The 20,392-nt window shown below is 42.9% G+C and overlaps 1 protein-coding gene across 1 annotated transcript in view; it reads left to right on the top strand.

Annotated features, from left to right (window-relative positions):
• The window catches only part of RIMS4 (regulating synaptic membrane exocytosis 4), a 71,206-nt gene that overhangs the window by 28,809 nt on the left and 22,005 nt on the right, over positions 1-20,392 (top strand). The window contains exon 2 of the mRNA XM_056813016.1: positions 8,755-8,896. Coding sequence (XP_056668994.1) covers positions 8,755-8,896 — 142 coding nt within the window. The remainder of the gene's footprint in view (positions 1-8,754; positions 8,897-20,392) is intronic.

Genomic DNA, 20,392 nt, shown 5'->3' with positions numbered 1-20,392 from the left:
AAAATTTTATTTAAGTATTTTTCCATGGTTTCATGATCCATGTTCTTTCCCTTCCCTTTTCCTTTCCCCCTCCCAGAACTGACAAGCAATTCCACTGGGGTTTACATGTACTCAGTACCTATTTCCATGTTATTCATTTTTATAATAATCTTTTAAAAATCAAACCCCAAATCTTATACCCATATAAACAAGTGAAAAATCAAATGTTTTCCTTCTGCGTTTCTATTCCCATCATTCTTTCTCTCAATGTCGATAGCATTCTTTCTCATAAGTTTCATGGGGTTATTATGAGAAAAGTGCTTTATAAACTATAAATTACTATGCAAATGTGAATTGCTCATAGTTGGGGCAGTGGATAGAGCGCTGGACCTGAAGTTGGAACAGGTCAGAGTTCAAATCTGACCTCAGACACTTACTAGCCAGGTGACCCTGGACAAGTCATTTAACTTTGGTCTACCTCAGTTTCCTCATTTGTAAAATGAGCATAAGAAGAGTACCTACCTTCCATAGTTGTCAGAATCAAATGAAATATTTGTTAAGTGCTTTGCAGACCTAATGGCACTCTTTCAATGCTAGCTACCATGTTGTCTAACCCCTCCATTTTGCCGGAGTGGCTACTGAGGCAGGAGGGTGGAGGTGGTGTAGGCAGTGATTTACCCAAGATAACACTGGTATTTGAGCCTAAATCCTCTGACTCCAGTGCCAACATGCTTTCTACCATTCTGTCTCTCCTTCCAGAAATCTGCTTCAAAGAAGTCTTCTTGGGAACGGGAGGGAGGGACGGGGGCTCCATGCTCTGCATCTAATGTTTAGAGCTTGGAGAGAGAGCAGAGAGGATTCTAGATTGAAACAACCCAAAGCAGCTTTGCCCCCTTGGGAATTCAGGCCTCTAGCCGCTTCTCTTCTTCCAAGGTAGTCTGGAGGGGGGCAAAGGTGTGAAGGCAAAGTGGGGTATGTGCCCCAGCCGGGCTGATTGCATTGATCCAGTCATAGTTAAGCCCTGGGAGGATGCTGTAGAGGGGCTGGCCAGCTGCTCAGCCCCCCAGTAATCACCAGCCCCAATTTTGTCAATATCAATTAATTTTAGAGGCGGCGGCGGCAGTGGCAGCTGGAGCCAGACCCAGATTCAATTCTTGACATACCCAGGGGCAGAGGCTCAAAGAAGAAAGAGTGCAGAGACCCAGGAAGCAGGCTACTTGCATCTTACTCAGGATGCTCAAAAGCAGGGATGGTGGGGAGAGCACCAGAGTGTGACTCATGAACTCTGGGTTCTGGTCCCAATTCTATCCCAGCTTTGCTGTGCATGTGAGTCCCTGGGCAGGGAACCTCAGTTTCCTTTCTCTGCCAAATACTAGATTTTGTTCAGATCCCTTCCCTCTCTGAGATTCTGTGTCTACCCTTAGAAATGATAACGTTTTTATGATTTTTAGCCCATGATGAATCTAAAATTGAGGAGGCTACTGGGATAGGGAAGGGCTGTTTCCACACAGGCCAAAGCATACAGGGCTGGGTCAGAGCCAGTGCTGGCAGGAGCCTGGGGGAGGTGTATGAGGGCGGGAGCAGCTGGAAATAGCAGGGACTGGGAGTGATGAGCTGGGTGGAGAGAGGAGAGGCAGCGGCTTCTGAAGGGTTTGTCTCTGAGGTGCCAAGAGGCTCAGCGACCACAGAATAAAGGCAGCCGGGGGGGGGGGGGTCATTTCCCTTCCTCTTCAGGCCTGGACCCAGCCCCACAGACAGCCAAACAAAAGGCTTAGCTTAACATGGACACAAGGCAGCATGATGTACTAGAAGAAGGTGTGTGTTGGAGTCCCAGATCTTCTTCTTTCCCTAACTATGTGGCCTTAAGGAAGTCACTTCATTCCTTTGAGACTCAGTTTACACAGCTATAAAATGGGGATAAAAACACTTGCCCTGTCTACCTCATAGGGTTTTCTGGGAGTCAAATAAGGTAACTTCGTAAAGCTTTAAGTGCTGCATAAATGCTAGCTATTATTATCTCATATGCTGAGATCTGGGCTACGGAGTAGGGGGATGGGGCATCTGTCTATCCAGCTGACAGTGCTGTATCCAGGGACCTGAATCTTAAAGTTCAGAGGAGTATAGCTGGGTGGGAAATGATGAGACGATCTTGCTAGACCTCAGTTTCCTTCTCTGTAAAATGAGGGGCTTAGATTAGGAAGTCTTTAGAGGTCTGGGACTCGGATTGGAGCTCTTGGGCCCCAGTTTTCTTATCTGTTAAGCAAAATTGGGAAATTGGTATTTTCTAAAACTATCACCCACCCCCGGTCCCCTGCTATCATCCAGCTCTTGCATTCCTCTGCCTTAGCAAAACCTGCTCTCAGAAAAATCCCCTGATAAACTTATTCAGGTTCAAGTATATGTGAGACCAGACCTGGAACCCCCTCTTAGAGGGATTTGCATCATAACAGAGAGCAGAATCTTGAGTCAAAAGAACAAAGAATTAATAGGGGAATTTTTGGCATAAGTTAGAGGGGTAGGGATGGTGTTTGGAGGCAAGGGGTCTTCCCATTCTGCCCCTCCCCAATATGGCCATTTATTCATTCCATCTTTGTTCTCTTGAATGCATAAGACCTGATTCAGCTGCCCCCAAATGCTTCTTCGACTCCATCCTTTAGAGATCTTTTTTTTAAACCCTTACCTTCTGTCTTAGAATCAATGCTATGAATCAGTTCCAAGGCAGAAGTGCTAGAAGTAAGGGCTAGGCAATTGGGTTAAGAGACTTGCCCAGGATCACATAGCTAGGAAGTGTCTGAGGTCAAATTTGAATCCAGGACCCCCTCAGCTCTCTATCCACTGAGCCCTTTAGCTGCTCCTGCCTCTAGGGGTCTTTACCTGTGCCCTGTTACTCATTCATTGGCTCTCTTGTTTACTACAATACAATGCAGACATTGCAAGAGGTTTAGAAGAAAGAATTTTAGCTCATTCTAAGTCTGTAGTATATGGTGGCCAGACAGTGAGGGACAGTGAACCGAGCACTGGATTTGGGGTCAGGTTTGAATTTTGCCACTTGTGGCTTGTATAATTCTGGTTGCCTTTTCTGCAAAATGATGGGTTTGGACTAAATGACTGAATTCTGAAATCCATGTTGGTTCTAACTATCCATGAGGTTCCTGGATCTTGGCTTCATTGGACCCAATTCCCAGGTTGCACCATCATCCACAAGAGGCTTCCCCTCAACCCCAACCAAGGGCAGCTGCGAGGTGCCCTCCCAGCACCAGCTTTAAATAGTTATCTGTCATTATTCAGCTTTCTTCTTCCTAGGTACCCATGTCAGGCCCTGGGGGAAGAAAGAATGAAGGAGAAAAAGGAGTCCCATTTTGCTCTGCAAAATGATGGGCTGGGAGGGACAGGGTGAGTTTCCAAAGCAAATATTTATCCCCTGATAAAGGCCAACAGAGGGAGGGTATGTGTGTGTGTGTGTGTGTGTGTGTGTGTGTGTGTGTGTGTGTGTGTGTGTGTGTGTACATGCTTGGGCCTGTTTCCAATATTGTCATTATATCTGTTTTCATGTGTGTCTTTGTGTTTGCTTCTGGTTGTATGTATCTATGAAAGAAAGCTGGGTGATGCAATGGACAAAGTACTGTACCTGGAATCAGGAATCTAATTCAATCTGACTAGCTATGTGGCCCTGAACAAGTCACTTAATCTCTGCCTCAGTTTCCTTATCTGTAAAATGGGCATAATAATAGCATCTACCTCCTAGAGTTGTTGTGAAGATAAAATGAGATATTGATTGTAAAGAGCTTAACACAATGCCTGGCACATGGTAGGCACTACATAAATGGTAGTTATTTGTGCATGTGTCTTTCTGTGTATATCCTCCTATTTGCACATCTCCACATGAAGGTACTTTTGTGTAACTGCGTCTCTGTGTTTATGTCGGTATATGGGTCTTGTGATCTATTTTGGTGCATCTTTTTGTGTCATATCTATGGAAGCGTATGTGGGTCTCTTTTTGTGTGGTTTCTGGTGCTCTGTCCACTGAGCCACCTAGCTACCTCTGTATGTGTCTCTGGTTTATGTATGTCTGTAAATATGTGTATTGTGTATGTGTCTCTCTCTTTCTGCCTGTCTTTGCCTGTGTAGAATTTTCTGTGTAACTCTTTCCTCTCCCTTCATTTCGTCTCTCCTCTTTCCTCTTCTCCCCTTCTGTCCTCTCCTCTTTTCTTCTTCCCTCCCCGCCTCTCCTGTTCTCCCTCTATCCCACCCCTCCCTTCCCCTTCCTTCCCCTCTTCTCCTCTCTACTACTCCTATAGCTCTCTCTCTCTCTCTCTCTCTCTCTCTCTCTCTCTCTCTCTCTCTGTCTCTCTCTTTGTCTCTCTTTCTGTCTCTGTCTCTGTCTCTGTCTCTCTGTCTCTGTCTCTCTCTCTGTCTCTGTCTCTCTCTCACTCTCTGTCTCTCTCTGTCTCTGTATCTGTCTCTCTCTGAGTTTGTATTATAGTTTTCTGTGTATGTGCTTGGGGGATCTTCAGGTCTGTTTGTCTCTGTATGGGCTTCTGTCTGTCTTCCTTTGTTTAGGTCAGTAGCTGTATGTGCCTCTGTGTATATCTGTCCCTGTGTGCCTGTCCATCTGTGTGCATCTTTATATGTGGACATGACTGACTCTGTATTGTTCTATCTGTATATTTTGCTGTTGTTCAGCAATTTTTCAGTCATGTCTGACTCTCTTATGACCACCATTTGAAGTTTTCTTGGCAAAAGATACTGGAATGGTTTGCCATGTCCTTCCCCAGCTCATTTTACAGATGAAAAAACTGAGGCAAATTGGGCTAAGTGACTTGGCCAGCTTGTAAGCATCAGAGGCTGGGTTTGAACTCAGAGCCTTCTGAGTCCAGGCCTGGCATTCTATTCACTATGTCACCTAGTTACCTCATATGTGTCTCTGTCTTTATGTATATCTGTATATATATATATATGTGTGTGTGTGTGTGTATGTGTGTCTGTGCTTCTCTTTTTGCCTGTGAATAACTTTCTGCATGCAGGTACATCTGGCTCTCTATGCACGTCTGAATACACGTGTCTTTCCATCTATGTATGCTTTTGCATGTCTGTAAACATATATGTATCTGTCTCTGTGTACCTAAATCTGTGTACTTGCATTTCTGTGACAATTGTTTTTGTGACTGTGTGCCTATCCGTGTATCTTTATGTGCCTTTTTGCCTATTGTCTCTGTCTGGGCATATGTATTTCATTTATCTATGTGTGAATGCATGTGTGTATATGTGCATGTCTTTATGTCAGTATGAATCTGTGAATGTGCCTGTCTCTATGTTGAACTTTTCCAGAACATAGGAAGCTCATTTACTCTTTGCCAGGTACTCCCTTACACTGTTGGACAGCTCCAATGGTTAGATTGCTCTCCTTCATCACTAGGCAAAACCCACTTTTTGTTGACTTCTCTCCTTTGCTTCTAATTCTACCTGTGGGGGTGAGACAGAACAAGCTTGTCCCTCCCGTTCTATGGCAGCTCTTCCATTACCCAAAGACTGTGATATATCTCCTGGACCAGCAGAAGAGACTGGTGTCTTAGGTTAGTTAGCATTTATCTAGTAGAGACCCTAAATATATAGAGAACTTTGTCAAACAGATAAGAACATGAGCTATTCCCCAATCAATAAATGGTCAAAAGATATAAACAGTTTCTGGGTAAAGAAAGCAAAACTATTTATAACTATGTTAAAATGCTCTAAATGATTATTGTTTAGAGGAATGCAATCAAAATATTAATCAGATTGGCTAGAATGACAAAAGGGCAGAGGGACGAATGTTAGGGGGATGTGGAAAAATAGGGACACTAATGCACTGTTGGTGGAACTGTGAAATGATCTTGGAGAACAATCTGGAATTATGACCAGAGTTATAAAACTGTGTATACTTTTTGATTCGGCAATAACATCATTAGTTTTATTTCCTAAGGCGAGCAGGTAAAGAGGAGAAGAATCTATATGTTCTAAAATATTGATAGCAGTTCTCTTTGTGGTGGCAAAGAACTGGAAATTGAAGTGATGCCCATCACTTAGGAAATGGCTGAAAAAATAATGGTATATAATTGTAATGGAATACTATTCACTATAAGAAATGATGAGCGGGTTAATTTTGGAACAACATGGAAAGATTTACAAGAAATTATGATGGGTGAAATGAGCAGAACTAAGAAAACACTGTATACAGTAACAGACACATTGTTTGAAGAATGGCTTGTGTATGTCTGCCTCCAAAGAAAGAACTGATCATTAGACATGTCAGACACAGTTTTATATATACATTTATCTTTTTGTCAAATGGTGACTTCTTTAATGGGGGAGGATGTTTTAATGTTAACAAACAAATAAATAAATGCATTTACATTAATCAAAGAAATAGGACAGTTAACTTTTCATTTGGAGGGGAGCTATTGGATGGGAGTATTATAGGGACCTAAGGGAAAGCAAGTATTAATAAGGAGTAGAGAAGCACCAGAAAAAATCTATGCTTCTTTCCCCAGGATGTCGACATAGAGTCTGCTTCAAATGGAGCAATAAATTGCTTATACTTGTTTACTATTTTACTATTTCAATAAGTCAACAAATACCTAGTAAGCACCAGGAACTGAATGTGCCAAGTGCTGGGGATACAAAGAAAAGTTTTAAAAACTTCTACTCTCAAAGAGCTCACTCTAATGGAGACAAAATACAACAACTAAGCACAAACAAGATGTTTATGAGATCAGCTGGAGACAATTAACAGAGACAAGGCACTAACATTAAGGGTGATCAGGAAAGACTTCTTGTAGAAGATGGAATTGTAGCTGGGACTTGAAGGAAGCCAGAGAAGCCAAGTGATGGAGACAAGGAGAGAGCACCCCAGGCACAGGATATAGCACAAATAGAGAATTGAGGGACATCTAGGCAGCACAGTAGATAGAACTCTAGGCCTGAAGTCAAGAAGACCTGGGTTCAAATGTGTCCTCAGACACTTCCTAGCTGTGTAACTCTGGGCAAGTCACTTAACCCCAATTATCTAGTCATTGTCCCTCTGTCTTAGAGCACAAAAACAATTAGCTATCTGTTATTCCCATTCCCTACCCTGATCCCAGGCTTTTTTAAAAACCCTACCTTCTGTCTTGGAATTAATACTAAGTATTGGTTCCAAGGCAGAAATGTAAGGAGTAAGAAGACCGAAAAGGAAGGAAGGGACTAAGTTTGGGAGGCCGTTAACAGTCAAACAAATGATCCAATATTAATCCTAGAGACCATGTGGAGGCAGTAGAATTGATTGAATGTCACCCCCCAGGAAGGCAACAGAATCTAACTTTCCTTATATACAATCCTATAAATTGAATAGTACGAGAATTGTCATGTTCTCTTTATTCAGGAGGAATCTAATATTCAAGGAGGATCAATGACTTATTCAATTTCACATGGCTAGAAAGTCATGAGGAAAATATTCAATCTAAATAGATTACTAAAGTTAATTAAGTATAGTAAAATGAGTATGGAATTTAAGTCAGACAACTTGGGTTCAAATCCTACTTCTGATGCTTATTAGGGCAGCTAGGTAGACAGAGCACTGGATCTCAAATCAGAAGGATCTGAATTCAAATGCAATTTCAGACACTTTCTAGCTGTGAGAACCTGGGCAAGTCACTTAACCCTGCTTGCCTCCATTTGCCTCGTCTTTAAAATCACCTGGAGAAGGAAATGGAAAACCCCATCCAGTATCTTTTTTTTAGATTTAAAACCCTTACCTTCCATCTTGGTAGTCAATACTGTGTATTGGCTCCAAGGCAGAAGAGTGGTAAGGGCTAGGCAATGGGGGTTAAGTGACTTGCCCAGGGTCACACAGATGGGAAGTGTCTGAGGCCAGATTTGAACCTAGAACCTCCCATCTCTAGGCCTGACTCTAAATCCACTGAGCCACTGCCAGGAGCCGGCTGCCCCCTCCAGTATCTTTGTCACAAAAAATCCCAGTGACATTATGAAGAATTGGACATGACTAAAATGACTCAAGAATAAAAGTTGCTTATTATTTGTTTTTCCTTGATCAAGTTTAGCCTTTGGGGCCTCAGTTTTTTCCTCTATAAAATAATAGATATTGCACTTTTTGTTTTGCAAAGTGCTTTACATTTTTGTAAAATATACATATCTTATTTGAGCCTTACAACTCTATAATAGGTATTGTTATTCCCATCTGTACAATGAGGAAACTGAGGCTGAGAGAAATTATGTGACTTAGCTAGTATGTGCCAAGGCAGGATTTGAACTTATGTCTTCCTGATTCCAAGTTTAGTACTCTATCTCCTACATAACTACCTGCCTCTTAAAAACTAGAGTTTCTATAGCATTTTAAGAGTTACAAAGAAATGTATATTTTCTCATTTGGCCCTCACAAGTCTGTGAGGTAGGTGCTATCCTGATTTTACAGGTCTGAAAATGGACGGAGGCAGAGAGAGGTTAAATGACTTACTCAGGAACATAACATCTAGTAAATGTCTATGGCAGGATCTGGACTCAGGTCTTCCTGACTCCAGGTCCAGCATCTTATGCTTTGAGCCATTTAGCTGGCCACATGAAGGAGTTGAACTATCTGATGGCTAAAAATCCCTTCTTGCTCTGATATGCCAGGAAACTGTCATCTTGGACTGTTCTTAGTAAAATGTACAGGTGAGAGACTAATGAGACCTTCCTATCTTTTTCTTTTCCTCCTATATATTTATGTCTCTTCCCTTTTTCCCCTTTCACTTCTTTTCCTAGATGGGGATGGCCGAAGGCTAAAAGGAGCTATCCAGCGAAGCACAGAGACTGGCCTGGCTGTGGAGATGCCCAGTCGGACCTTGCGTCAAGCCAGCCATGAATCTATTGAGGACAGCATGAACAGCTATGGCTCGGAGGGCAAGTAAGTGGAAGGTTGGAAGACCAGAGACCTGGTGTCGAAGTCCCAATTACCACCAGATAGTTCTGCCCCAGACTCCCTTATTTCCTTTCTATCAATATCCTCTCCTCCCCTCTTTGTTCCTTTTCTCTCCTCTCCTCTTTTCCTCACTTCTTTTCTTCTCTTTTCTCCCCTTCCCTCCCCTCTCTTCTCCCTTTATCCTCTCTTTTCCCCTCCCTTCTACTCCCTTCTCTTCTCCGTTTATCCTTTCTTCTTCCCTCCCCTCTTTTTCCCTTTCCTCTCCTTCCTTCTCCCTACTGCCTTTCCACTTCTTTCCCCTCCTCTTTTCCCCTTTCCCTTTCTTCTTCTCTACTTCTCTTCTTCCTACCACCCCTCTCTCATTCTTTCCCCTCCTTTCTCTTTCCCCTTTCTCCCTTCTCTCCCCTCCCTCCCTTCCTGAGTTAATAAGCTCCTTTGGGTTATATTATCAAATCTCAGCAGATAACTCCCAAATCCACAATCAAAGACTCATCTTTATCCTGAACACAAGTCCCACATCACTAACTAACTACCAGTTGGAACTTTCCACTTGCAGTTTCCTTAAGCATCTCAGCCAGTCAGGCGAGTATAGAACTCATTATCTTTCTGTCCAAACCCACTTTTCTTCTGGACTTCCTTATTTTTCCTTAGTATCTTTCACATCTCACTTCTTGCTAGATATTCAACTCCCAATCTGATCTAGTCTCTTATCAGCTCTCATCTTTTAAAAAAAACAAACAAACAACTCTTATCTTCTGCCTTGGAATCAATACTGTGCATTGGTTTACAGCAGAAGAACAGTAAGGGCTAGGCAATGGGGGTTAAATGACTTGCCCAGGGTCACACAGCTAGGAAGTGTCTGGGGCTAGTTTGGAACCTAAGACCTCCTGTCTCTAGGTCTAGCTCTCAAACCAGTAAGTCACCTAGCTACCTCCACTTTTTTTTAAACTCTTACCTCCTATCTTAGAATCAGTACTATGTATTGGTTCCAAGGCAGAGGAGTGGTAAGGGCTAGGTAATGGAGGTGAAGTGGCTTGCCCAGGGTCACATAGCTAGGAAGTGTCTAAGGTCAGCTTTGAACTCAGCACCTCCTATCTCTATCCACTGATCCACCTAGCTGTCCCACCCCCAATTTTTTAAAAAAATATTTCTTTTCTTCTCTCATTTTTTAAACCCTTACTTTTTGCTTTAGTGTCACTTCTAAATTAGAAGAAGAGCAAGCACTAGCAATTTGCCCAAGGACACACAGCTAGGAAGTATCTTAGGTCAGATTTGAACCCCTCTCCTCCCAGCTTCAGTACTGGCTCTATATCCACTGTGCTATCTAGCTATTCCATCCCCTCTCATTTAATCTGCCACAGTATCCTTCTCGATGGCTCTCTCTTCCCCCCAGGCCCTTTCCTCTCTAATCCATCTTTTATGCAGTTGCCAAATTAATATTTCTAAAGCCCCGTTCTGACGGCCTCTTCAGTGTTTTTCCCTCTTCCCTCTTTGATAAAATGCAAATCCTCCTGTTTTCAATCAAAACCTTTCACACTCTGCCTCCTACCAATCTTTCCATATTGTTTTCACATCATTCCCCACTATAAATTTTCTCATCTCCTTGCTTTTGTCCAGGCTGTTCCCTACTCCTGGAATACACCTTCCCTTCTTCCTCTTGAAATTCTGATCATCCTTTCAGATTCAGCTCAAGGGCTACCCCCTAGAAGAGGCTTTCCTGAACCACTTGTTGGGGTGTCTCCTCTCAAAATTAATTTGTATTTACTTTGCATTTGCTTATCTGTACAAATAGTGTTTCATCTCAATAGACTGTAACTTCCCTGAGGGCAAGAACTGTTTGAATTTTGTATTTTTCCTCCTAGCAACCACCTCAGTACCAATAGAAAGTGCTTCCTAAACACTTTTTGAATTAAACTTAACTAGCCATCCCTGTGAATGCTGACCTTTTGGTGCTTGAAATAATTTTGGAGTGAGAGAACACTGGATTGGGAACTAGAGACCCTGGGTTCAAATCCTAGCTCTACCATTTACATACTAGATGGTCCTGGGTCTGCTACATCTTCTGAAGGCTCAGTTTCCTTATCTGCAAAGTAAGGAGCTTGCATTTAATGACTTCTAATACTCTAGGATTTAAACCTAAGCACTGCTTCCAAATTCACTATTTTTTTCTATTTTACCATCCTCCAAGCAATTTTTAAAATGCATCTGAATGTACCTTCTTCCTAAGGATTCCTGGCATGCTTTTTTCTCTCCAGAGACTTTTATTTTTCCAATTTCTATCAACAAGCATTTAATTTTCTCCTAATTTTCTCCTATCCATTCTCAATTAAAAAGGAAAATAGAAAAACAAAATCCCAAGCAAAGACAAATTTGCACACTGGCCATGTCCCAACAGGTATGTATCCTTTTACTTCTTGAATCTATTGCCTCCCTGACAGGAAGTGGGCAACACAATTCCTCTAGCATGCTACCTAGTCACATTGATTAGCATTCTTAAATCTTTTAAATTATTTGCTTTACAATGTTGTCTTTGGATAAACTGTTCTCCTGACTCTGTATCAGTTGTTATGAGTCTTCCCAGGTTTCTTGTAACTCATCCCTTTGGTCATTTCTTACATCAGACTGCCACACAAAATATTTCATTATAGCCATTACCCAACTATATGCCATAATTTGTTCAGCCATTCCCCAGTGTTTGAGGGCATTCTTAAGAGTATTGCTTTGATTCTGATGCTGTCGTTAAAGCAGAGCAAAGTCCTGATGATTCAGTAGTTCACAGGGCTTGGTCTTTTGGGTGCTAAAATTAGAGCTTCCCAGGGTAGTCGATGGCCCCAGAAGACAGCTATGTTTGCCCCCCTTCTTAGGCAGCCCAGCTGGCAGTGGTACCCTTCATAGGGGCACCTGACTGAATTATTTCTAGTAAGAACATATGTGTGTACTCATTAACCTATATGTAATTACATTTCAGTGCCATGGACCTCTTTGGCAGTCTTTTGAAGCCTTTGGGCCACTTCTCAAATTATTTTTAAATAATTGAAGGAAATACTAATTTAGATTAGAGATTAGGGAAAATAAAGATGTGGGGCTTCCCCCCACCCAAGTTTATGAATCTCCTGTAATTTTACCCCTGGACCCTTTGGGGCTCTGGGAGCACTAGGTTAAGAAATATCGTGGCTGGGTGGCTCAGTGGATGGAGAGCCAGGCCTAGAGTTGTAAGGTCTTTGGTTCAAATGTGGCCTCAGACACTTCCCAGCTGTGTGACCCTGGGCAAGTCACTTAACTCCCATTGTTTAGCTCTTACTTGGACAAGTCTTCTGCCTTGGAATCAATAATTAGTATTGATTCTAAGATGGAAGATAAGGGCTAAAAAAGGGGAGGTGTGGTGGGGAATAATGAGCAGAACAGTGTATTGCAGTGGAAAGAATACTGGGTCTGGAATTGGAAAAGCTCCTCCTTCCTACCTGTAGGGCTTGGAGCTAGTTTCCTTCCTTGACCTTGAGTTCCTCTGGAATGCTGGAAAGTGGAGGGGCTAGAAACCAATAAAAGCAATTCACGTTCCCTCAGGGTCCTAGATTCAGAGTTGAAAGGAACCTTCAAGGTCACAGGGATGGAAATGAGGGTGCTGGCCTGGCGCCCGTCCAAGTTCCCCTCCAGGGCTCAGTCTGGAAGCCTTTGAAGAGGGTGGCTGGCAGGGACAGGACTTCAGCCAGCGACCTGGAGAGGCGGCTTCAGGGGGAGTGGGAGGATGGCTTACCAGGCTGCTGCTTTTACCGGCCACCTCCTCCCTGTTATTACCAGGTATTCTGGCTGAGGGCTGACCTCCTGCAGATGCCAGACTCATGTCAGAGCTCCCAGAGAGGAAGGAGCCGCTCCCCCCTTCTCTCCCACCTCCTCTCCGAGCCCTAGAAGTGATGGCACCAGGCTGAAAATTGCTCAGCTTTGGCTTAAAAATAGACCCACACAGGCCCATGTGGTTCTGTGGGATGGGTAGGACGGAAGTGAAGCATCCAGCCCCTCCCCTGGGCTGAGGGCCAGAGCTTCCCAGGGCAGCCGAGAGCCCCACCAGACAGCTGTGCCTGCCCTGCCCAGCTGGCAGCGGTGCCCCTCTGCCCACAGATCAGAGCGAAGGATTCCTAGTGAGCTCACATGTGTGTGCACTTTTTTACATCTATGTATGTGGGCATGTTTCCCCCTGTGAGTATGGGAGTGATGTGTCTAGATGGCATCTGGGTAAGAAATTTGCCTGTGTGAGTGCTTGTACACAGAGTGTGTCTGCCTTCATGAGTGAGAGCATGTATGTCTGTACAGGCAGAAGTCTATGATTGAGTGTTTGTGTTTAGAAACAGATACCCCTATCATATATAGATGTATTTTTATTATATATGTGTGTACGTATGCACATGCCCAATCATTCCCTTGTGCTTCAACTACACACACACAAACACATGCATGTACAGGTATACACACCCAATACACACATGTATGCATACATACATGTGTGCATGCACATATATACACATGCATGTGTGCTTGTGTGTGTGTATAAATGTAACCTGGGTCCCAAAGCCCAATGACATGGAACTCTTTTTTTCATTGGTGGAGCCTGCATGAGGGACAAGGAAGAGTTGGAGAGAGGAGAGAGGAGTCTTCAGTGGCTTGAGGCATCTTAGGGCTCTTGCCCAAGTGTAGCACAGGGGTGTCTCTGAATGGCTTAAAGGGAGGCAGAACAGGCATCTCTGGCTTCTACTCTCCAAGAGAGCTGATTTTCTGGTGGAAGAGAAGCATAAGGGTAGGGCCCAGAAGCTTGGCCACTCTGCTCTTCTTAAAGAGAGGAGGTTCTAGGCGCTAGAATTACATCTGTTTATCTTTTTTGTTGTTGTTAGTCAGTGTGGTTTTCATGTTCGAGCTAAACTTCTGATCACAATTAATGGGGAAAGGCATGCATCCCTCAAGCTTTCAAGGCTTGATTTCCTTCCTACCAAATACCAGTTTCTCAACAAATACACAAAGCACTTAACCAAGATACCCATTTGTCCAAATTGATAGTAAAACATATCAAAGAAAGTATACATTGGAGAGTCAAAGACTAGAGTCAGGAAAACCTGAGTTCACACACTTCCTAGCTGTGTGACCCTTGGAAACCTTGCTTAACCTCTGATTGCCTGACAAAAGGTCCACTGGAGCTGCTGGAAAAGGGAATGGCAGACCACTCTAATATCCTTGCCAAAAAAAACCCCAACAACCCATGGGTAGCTGTGGTTCATAGGGTCACAAAGAGTTGGACATGATTCAATGATTAGACAACAACAATGAATACATAGGAAAACATATACCTGACAACATAGAGTGAATGAGCTCTCCCATTAGAAGCAGTTCAACCAAGGGAAAGTCTCAGATCTCACCCAAAGGCAAATTCCACAAAATATCTAATGTAGGAAGTTAGGAAGAAGGATAAGATGAAGATGACCCACTCCTCTCATCTTGACTTCTTCCCATCTTATTCTCTCTTCAGCAACCTGAAGTGAAGTTGGTATCATTCATGGTCTATATAGATATGTTTCCATAATTATCTGTCTGTTTATCTATGTGTCTGTCTATCTTTCTATCTCTGTCTATCTTTCTATCATTTATTGCTCTATCTATCCATCCATCCATCCATCTCTCTATTGGTCTCTATCCATCTCTCTCATCTATCTGTCTCTTTCTATCTATCTATCTATCTATCTATCTATCTATCCACTTATCCACCTATCATCTATCCATCTATCTACCTATCCATCTATCCATCTATCTATCTGTCTGTCTGTCTAACTGTCTGTCTCTACCTATCATCTGTCTACCTATCTAAATGTCTGTCTTTGTCTATCTATGTCTATCTATCCATCCATCCATCTCTCTATGTCTCTATCTATCATCTCTCTCTCTCTATCTGTATAGTTCTCTATCATCTGTCTATCCATCTATCTATGTCTGTCTCTATCATTTTTCTGTCTATCTTTGTCTGTCTATGTATATCCATCCATCCATCTATGTCTCTTTCTATCATTTGTCTATCTGTCTGACTGTCTCTATCTGTCAGTCTACAAGCATTTCTATGTGTGTAGAGCTCTATGCGTGAATATATATTATTTAACTGGGAATATGGGGGGGCATATTTCTAGAGTGCAAGCTCCTTGAGAACAGGAATTGTTTCTGCATTCATTGCCTTTGTATTGCCAGCACCTGGAATAGGGCCAGTAGCTGTTGATAGATTGATTCATTGTATAAAAATGAACTATGTACCAGTGAGTGAGTGCCTGGCTTTGTACATATGCTTATAAATGTTCGTGCGGTCCTGTGGAACTGAGTACATATTAGTATCCAATAATAGTAAGAGCTAGAATTTATATATAATTTTTTCAAAGAATCTAGATAACCTTTATTTACATAAATCATTCTAAGGTTTACAAAGTACTCTATATATATGCGTGTGTATATATGTATATATATATATAATTTTCTGTTTATCCTCACAACCCTGGAAGGCAGTTTTAATTGTTATCCCAGTTTTACATATGAGGAAACTGAGGCAGACAGAGGTCAAGTGACTTGCCCAGGGTTACATAGCCAGAAAGTATCTGAGGCTGGATTCAAACTCAAGTTTTCCTGACTCGACTCCAGTGCTAGTGCTTTTTATTCACTGCACCATCTAGCTGCACATGTATGGATGTTATATGCTCACCATTTCTTTCCATTAGGCATGGCAAGACATCTGACTTTGATATGGAGGATGTTCAGACCACAGATGCTTCTATCTCTTGAAGAAAGAGACTCCCTTTTCTGGCTTGACCTGTTGTCCCTGGGCAACCTGGCACTGTCAGCCTGCATTCAGGCATGTTATCTGATGCCCTGCTCAAGCCCTCTTTTTCTCATATCTCCCCAAAATCTCTTCTGTGATTCAATGTACAATGCCATCACTCTAGAGGTGAAAGAGTGGAGCTCTGATCCCTTCCTCTCTTTTCTACTTCATTCCACTCCCTTTTCATCCTTGAGCATCCGGGTTCCCATCTTCTCAACCCTGGAAGGAAGCAGAGACTGAACTGGCAGTGAGCTGCCATCTTGGCCCTGGACTGACCAGGACCAGGCTTTCTTGGCACAGCCTGCTGCCTGGTTACCAGGCACTTGAGGACTGCAAGTGTCAGGCAGGCCCCCTCCCCTCTAAGACCATCTGTTGTCTGGGGAAACAGACACATTGGACAGGCCAGGATGAGCATGTGTGTCTTGTGGGGCCACCCTGAGCAGGCTTGGGAAGCAGCAGAGCAGAAAGGGAAGAACACTGTTTCAAGAGCAGAAAAATACAGGTTTAAACCCCAGCTCAGTCACTAACTAGCTCTAAGGGGAAGCCAATTCCCCTTCCTTCTCCTCAGTTTTCTCAGCTGTGAAACCAAGCAAATTAGACTTGATCTAAAGTCCCTACCAACTCTGACTCTCTTTGTTCTAAGATTCTTTGTACCTTTCCTATTATTTGTTCTAGGCTTCCTTTTCGCTCTATCTATGCTCTATGATCCCTTCCAGCTCTCAAATTCTATGTTCTATGATCCCCTTCAGATCTTACTTTCTGGTTCTAGGGTCTCTTCCAGGTCTGACTTTCTATGTTCTAAAATCTTTTCTAGCTGTCATAGTCTATATTCTAGGCTCCTTTCTAGCTTTGTCTTTCTATGTTCTAAGCTCCCTTCTGGCTCTCATATTCTTTGTTCTAGGCTCCCTTCTAACTCTGATTTTCTATGTTCTAAGATCCATTCTACCTTTTATATTCTATATTCTAGGCTCCTCTTTAGATCTGACTTTCTGTGTTCTAGAGTCTCTTCCAGCTCTGATTTTCCATGTTCTAAAATTCCTTCCAGCTGCTATATTCCATATTCTAGGTTTCCTTCTAGCTCTGACTTTCAAGGTTCTAAGATCCCTTCTGATTCTCATATTCTATGTTTTAGCCTCCCCTTCAGATTTGACTTCCTATGTTCTATTACTTCCAGTGGCTGTGAAGGGAGATGGAGTATTTTCTTTCCCCTTCACATGTACTGCCTCTGCATAGATGTGTGTATGTATATATGGCATATATGTATATGTGTACCTATGCTACATCAAGAGGTCAACTTCTTGGGCTTTTTATCTATAATGCATCCTTACAAGTAATAAATGTATATTGATTAGCTGACTGATATTCAAATCAATTTTTTAGAACTAGGATTGATCACTATTTTTTTCTAAAACTCCTACCTTCTGTCTTAGAATCAACACTATGTATTAGTCCCAAAGCATAAGTTCCAAGCTCTAGGTAACTGTAGTTAAGTGAGTTGCCCAAGATCACACAACTAGGAAGTATTCCGAGGCTAAATTTGAATTCAGGACCTTCCACGTCCAGCCCTGGCTCTTTATCCCCTGAGCCATCTAGTGGTCTCCTAGAATCAGTCACCATTAAGACCAGGCCTCTTTTGAATGTCTTAGGATCCTAGGATCTGAAGTCAGAATTAACTTGTAATAAACAATTCTCTGGTCCCCTTCATTCTAGAGAGGAGAAAACTGAGGCTCCATAAGTAGATGGGAAGGGAAATATGACTTACCTGCAATCAAGAGCTAGTGGAAAAGCTAAGACTAGTTTACTATTCTTCTGCCTCACAATTCAATGTTTTCTCACCACACTACACTGTTTTCCAGATTCTGAATGAAATGGAGGAAGTTAATCCAATTGGGAAACAGAATGGAGGCCTGGTTGTTTTACTGACTGAGAATACTGTGTATCTAAGAGCTAACTCAATCTCAAAAACTAATCAATAGACAATCCAGGAGTTTCAAATAAATGAGCAGAACATGTAAGATTTGAAATGCAGGAAATTTCATTTTACAGTTCCTGTTTTGTTTTTGTTTTTGTTTTTTAAAGGAAAGCAGGGATTTTTGTCCAAGTCCAGACTCCTACCTCCATCTCCAATTCATATTAGGCGCAGGAAGGAACCAATTGCACAGGCTCCATTTCTTTATATGGAGGGAACAAATAAAGCAATATCATTAGCTTGCTGAGTGACTATAAGTAAGATACTGTCCCTCTATGGGCCTCAGTTTCCCTACTTGTAGTATGAGATGGTTAGTCTAAATGATTTGTAAGATCTCTTCTAAATCTTATATTCTGTATTTCAAGGTGCTTTCCTCCCTCCCTCCCTCCCTTCCTCCCTCCCTTCCTTCCTTCCTTCCTTCCTTCCTTCCTTCCTTCCTTCCTTCCTTCCTTCCTTCCTTCCTTCCTTCCTTCCTTCCTTCCTTCCTTCCTTCCTTCCTTCCTCCCTCCCTCCCTCCCTCCCTCCCTCCCTTCCTTCCTTCCTTCCTTCCTTCCTTCCTTCCTTCCTTCCTTCCTTCCTCCCTCCCTCCCTCCCTCCCTCCCTTCCTTCCTTCCTTCCTTCCTTCCTTCCTTCCTTCCTTCCTTCCTTCCTTCCTTCCTTCCTTCCTTCCTCCCTCCCTCCCTCCCTCCCTCCCTCCCTCCCTTCCTTCCTTCCTTCCTTCCTTCCTTCCTTCCTTCCTTCCTTCCTTCCTTCCTTCCTTCCTCCCTCATTTCCTCCCTCCCTCCCTCCCTCTCTCCCTCCCTCCCTCCCTCCCTCCCTCTCTCCCTCCCTCCCTCCCTCCCTCCCTCCCTTCCTTCCTTCCTTCCTTCCTTCCTTCCTTCCTTCCTTCCTTCCTTCCTTCCTTCCTTCCTTCCTTCCTTCCTTCCTTCCTTCCTTCCTTCCTTCCTTCCTTCCTTCCTTCCTTCCTTCCTTCCTCCACTGTTCTACCTACCTGCCCCTTATAGGCACTCTTCAATGCTGATGCTTTGTATTCTCTGGTCTAAGGTTCCTTCCATGTTTTGCTTCCCATCTTTTTCTAAAACTGACATTCTGTGATATATATCCTAAGGTCCCCTTTCACTCTGAGTTTCTATGTTCTATGGTCTCTCTCATTTGTGATATTATTTGTTGTGTGGTCTAACCTTACTAACAGAATTAAAGAGTTTGAAAATCAGAAAGGAGCTCACATGCCATCTAATACAGTTTTACCTTGAAAAGAGCCCCTCTCAGCTTTGCCTCAATTCATCTGGCTTATTTCAAGCATCAGCTCAAATCTGATCTTGCAAGAGATAGTTCCTGGTCCCTTCAGCCACTACAGTCTTCTCCTTCCCAATAATCTTTATGAGCTCAGCAGCTGTTCTTTTTGTCCCTGATTATTATGTGGCTCCCCATTAAGAATGTAAGACACAGGGGCAGCTGGGTAGCTCAGTGGATTGAGAGCCAGGCCTAGAGATGGGAGGTCCTGGGTTCAAATGTGGCCTCAGATACTTCCCAGCTGTGTGTGATCCTGGGCAAGTCACTTCACCCCCATTGCCTAGCTCTTACCACTCTTCTGCCTTGGAACCAATACACAGTATTGATTCCAAGATGGAAAGTAAGGGTTTTAAAAAAAAGAATGTAAGAAACTTCAGATGATGAATTTTCTCCTTAAGCTTTGAGAATGTTGCCATTGTGACCCTTCTTGGTGATTATCACCTGATGAACTAACTAGGGTTAAGTACTTAATAGAAAATGATGTATTTAAACTTGGAGGGGGGAGGAATCCCTTCAAGTTGCAAAAATTTTGGCTTCTTTTGGTAGCTTTCATGCTTTGGCATACTGCCTGACACATTATGAGCACTTATTAAATGATTATTGACTGAGATCCAGGCCTAGAGATGGGATGTTCTGGGTTCAAAAATGTCCTCAGACACTTCTTAGCTGTGTGACCCTGGGCAAGTCACTTAACCCCATTGCCTAGCCCTCACCAGTCTTTTGTCTTAGAACCAATATACGGTATTGATTTTAAGACAGAAGGTAAAATTTTTTTTAAATTATTGACTGACTCTTAGCCTGCCACCCACTTGAAAAATGGTCATTCAGCAACCTGCTTGAAGACCTTCAAAGAGAGGGAACTCTGACCTCTGGAGGCAAGTTTCTTCAAGGCTTAACATTCTCTGTTCCCCACTCTTAGGTCCTTCAGATGCATAACTTTGTGGAGCTGCAGTCTGGGGGACCTTCCCAGCAGGAGAGGCTCTGGGAGCCAGCTGTAGGATAGGAAATAAGGCAGCAGCCTAGGCATCACAAACAATTACAGATAATTACCTCACTGTCAGTCTTACCATTGTCTCCCCAGGAACCCGCCACAAGAGCTGGCAAAGAGACAATGGGGATGTATATTAGAGGAAACTTTTAATTTCAGGATGTTGAAAGGCTCCCTTGGGTCCCCATGAAGGGCGGGCATGGGGTTGGGCTCCTAAGCTGTGTTGTGGCACCCACAGATTCATAGAAGGTTAATGTGAGAAGGGCACTTTGAGATTATCTAGTACAACCTCCTCATTTTTCTGATTGGGAGAGTGGGGCTCAGAAGGAAAAAAAGAGCTTGCCTCAAGTCACTACCCATAAGCACTTAGCTTAGGGTTGGACAAAAAGGTAA

The sequence above is a fragment of the Monodelphis domestica genome, chromosome 1, assembly GCF_027887165.1.
Source record: "Monodelphis domestica isolate mMonDom1 chromosome 1, mMonDom1.pri, whole genome shotgun sequence".
In the NCBI taxonomy this organism is placed as follows: domain Eukaryota; kingdom Metazoa; phylum Chordata; class Mammalia; order Didelphimorphia; family Didelphidae; genus Monodelphis; species Monodelphis domestica.
Note: the sequence above shows the minus strand (reverse complement) of the source record. Positions and strands in the feature narration are given on the sequence as shown.